This window comes from Protobothrops mucrosquamatus, unplaced genomic scaffold (assembly GCF_001527695.2).
Source record: "Protobothrops mucrosquamatus isolate PMUCROS unplaced genomic scaffold, P.Mucros_1.0 scaffold1581, whole genome shotgun sequence".
In the NCBI taxonomy this organism is placed as follows: domain Eukaryota; kingdom Metazoa; phylum Chordata; class Lepidosauria; order Squamata; family Viperidae; genus Protobothrops; species Protobothrops mucrosquamatus.
The window spans coordinates 146,442-149,498 of record NW_015387744.1 but is presented as its reverse complement, the minus strand read 5'-3'; the positions used below and the strand labels follow the sequence as shown (position 1 = coordinate 149,498).

Genomic DNA, 3,057 nt, shown 5'->3' with positions numbered 1-3,057 from the left:
AAAGTACTTTCCCCCCTGTGGAGAGGGAAGGGGGATCTTAGCCCTCCCTCTAGAAACAGCTGTGATCGAATATACAGGGGAGCTTTTTTTGAAAACATTGAAAAAATAATTGGATCCCAATTGGAACTTTATTTCTTAAAGCTTATGGATTGAAAGATTTTTTTTACTTTTTATTTTTCTTTATTTATTCCTGTTGAAAATCTGGGGTTTTTTTCCTTATAAATAAGAAGAAAAGCTGAAAAGATTAAAATAACTCTGGGACTCAAAGGGAAACTTTAAAAGGTAGAGGTGACACCATGTGGTCAAACTTGGTATTTTAATCTGTTATTTTTCAGGGGCTTGGCTGATAGCCCAGAGAAATAGATAAGACACATAACCTTGAAAATTTTGAAGCAACAGCTGTGAAAGGCTTTGTGTTCCTTACCCCCCCAAAAAACCTTTTCCTTTCTTTTGGACTTCCTAATTGTAAAGCCTTTACTTTAAAATACCAATATGGAAGAGGATCAGGAACAAAATCTCCTTATGGATAAAGATCAACAAATTCTCTCTATGTTGGAAACAATAATTCAAACTCTCACCACAGCCAATGAAAAATTAAGAAGCTATGGGAAGGAACAAAAAGACAGCCCAGATATGAAAGCCCAAATTTTGGCCACAACTAAAGAATCATCTATACAAAATATAATAGAAAAAAATGAAAGATTCAAATACCATGATAGAAGAATCAACTACTCAACAAATATTGACATTTGAAAATCCAGAAAAGACACCGACAACTTGGAAAAAGGAAAAAGTTTCCTATATAAATCAGAAGGAATTGGAGGATCCAGAAAAAGAACAGTTGGATGAGAAGATAAACAACTCAGAACAACCACGTCGATACGGAAGAATAAAGAGACGACCCACCAGATCTACAAGTCCTCTCAAAAAAATGGTGACCAGACGAATTCGCCAACATCAAATAATATATAGGACATTACAAGAAGATTGGCTTGATGACCCAAAAACCAGGACATGGAAGACGATTTGGCAAAGGAAAAAAAGCTAGAATAAGATTGAAGAAGAATGGAATTTCGACCATCTTATCGAAAATTAAAACAGAATATACTTAAATAGATAAGATGTGCATGTTGAACATAAGAAAAGTTTTTGGTCATTAAAACTTAGCAGTATAAATACTAATAGCTAAATTTGAATTTCGATTTGTGTATAAAAGTTATGTAAAGGTGAATAGGATGTAGATAAGCTAAAAACTTATTGATGAAAGTAATAAACAGGCCTATATGAAACATCAATAACAAAATTTATTAGTTTAAGCATGAGATAGCAGACACAAAGAGGAAGAGAGAGGAAGCATTAAATACTGAAATAAAAAGAAATTATATTATTACTTAAAAAATCAAAAACTAGCAGAAAGGAAGGATATTATATTGTATTATAAATTTGTTGATATAGAGGGTGAGAAGTTAAATAGATAAGATGTGTATTTTGAATATTAGATTTTATGAGGAATGGTGATAGAGGAATTGGAGGTATATTAAAAACCTTGAGAATGATAAATTTTAAACGTTAAATTTAAATGTTAGTGGAAATTAAAACTGGAAAAATTTATTAGGTCATTCATTGTCTAAAAGATGGTATGTTAAAACAACTAGAATATATATAAACTAAAACTATTGATATATGTAAGAAAGTTATTTTTATGTGATTGATAGAACAAAACTTGTTTTAAATCTACAAATAGACATTATATATAAAGGGAAAAAGAGAGGAAATGTTTATGGAGGCAATTTGAAATCTGTACTAATGATATTTGTATGTAATTGAATTACTACTACCTAGCCGCCACATTGCTTTTCAAATATGTGAATGTAATATTAGAAAATCAATAAAATTTGTAAAAAAAAGAAAAAAGAAATGTGTGCAGGAAGAACTTTAAGAAGTGCCGTGTCCTTAATTATTTGATAGAGGTACCACTGATGAGATTATGCTAATACATCTACAATGCATAATACATCCCCCAATTTGATGCATTATACTAATTTTGCAGGCAGGAATTTAAGAGGTACATGATATATTCCTTCATGATCTCAAAGACTTAAGTGCAGAGATCCTGCTATGTAAGTTCAATACAGAATACAAGACTGAACATTATAATAAGATTTCATATGGCACAGAATATAATACCTTGCTCTTGTATCCCAATGTTAGGGTTTTTAAAAACACAGAAATCGGAATAATACTTTGCAGTTATCTTAAACTGAAATTTGGTTTCCTTGTTAAATATATGCTACTTCAACACCACAGTACTGGACACAGTAATCAGAGTGGTTCCTCTCTGAATTTGATAAGACACTTGTCTCTTAGTAACCACCTATGAAACAAAGAACTTAATTTTTCTCCAGGCATAAACAGTTGGATACAGAAAGCAGAGAAATGGAAATGCTGGAATGATTTCAATCTGCTTGATAGGAATGAAATTTAGAGAAACGCCTTTTCCTTTTTGCATACTTAACAAACCTGTGCTTTATTTGAGGCACATAAAAAGTGTGACACTTCACATTAAAAAGCAGGTGCTATATCCCTTGAGGTGTCTGGAAGTGCAGTCCTTGTCTGGAAATGGTATTTTTGTTCTTAATGACTGAGTTCAGTTCTTTAACAACACTCCATTCTTAGGGAAAATGGTCCTTGCTATACTGTACAGGTAGCCCTCAACTTACAACAATTCATTTAGTGATCGTTTAAAGTTACAATGGCACCGAAAAGAGTGACTTATGACCATTTATCACAGTTTGTGCATGATTATGCACAGTTTTCTTTGTAGCATCCCCATGATCATGTGATCAAAATTCAGATGCTTAGCGAGACTTCCGGTGGCAGGCGATTTCGCTGGTCGCAGCTGTTTGCTGCCTCCCGCCTGTTTTGCGTAAAAGCCGGTTTGACAGCCAGCATCAGCTGTCAAACGGCTTGATACCTTTCCCCTGGGCATAAGGGGATAGGTGAGCTGCCCGGGGTAGGAGTTGAGTTCCCGAGTCGTCCTATATGGACGATGTAGGC

General features: G+C 33.7%; 1 protein-coding gene across 1 annotated transcript in view; it reads left to right on the top strand.

The window, feature by feature from the left end:
• Positions 1-712: 712 nt before the first annotated feature.
• Positions 713-3,057, top strand: part of LOC107293317 — an 18,276-nt gene continuing 15,931 nt past the window's right edge. The window contains exon 1 of the mRNA XM_015822466.1: positions 713-1,029. Within this exon, the coding sequence (XP_015677952.1) occupies positions 713-1,029 (317 nt within the window). The remainder of the gene's footprint in view (positions 1,030-3,057) is intronic.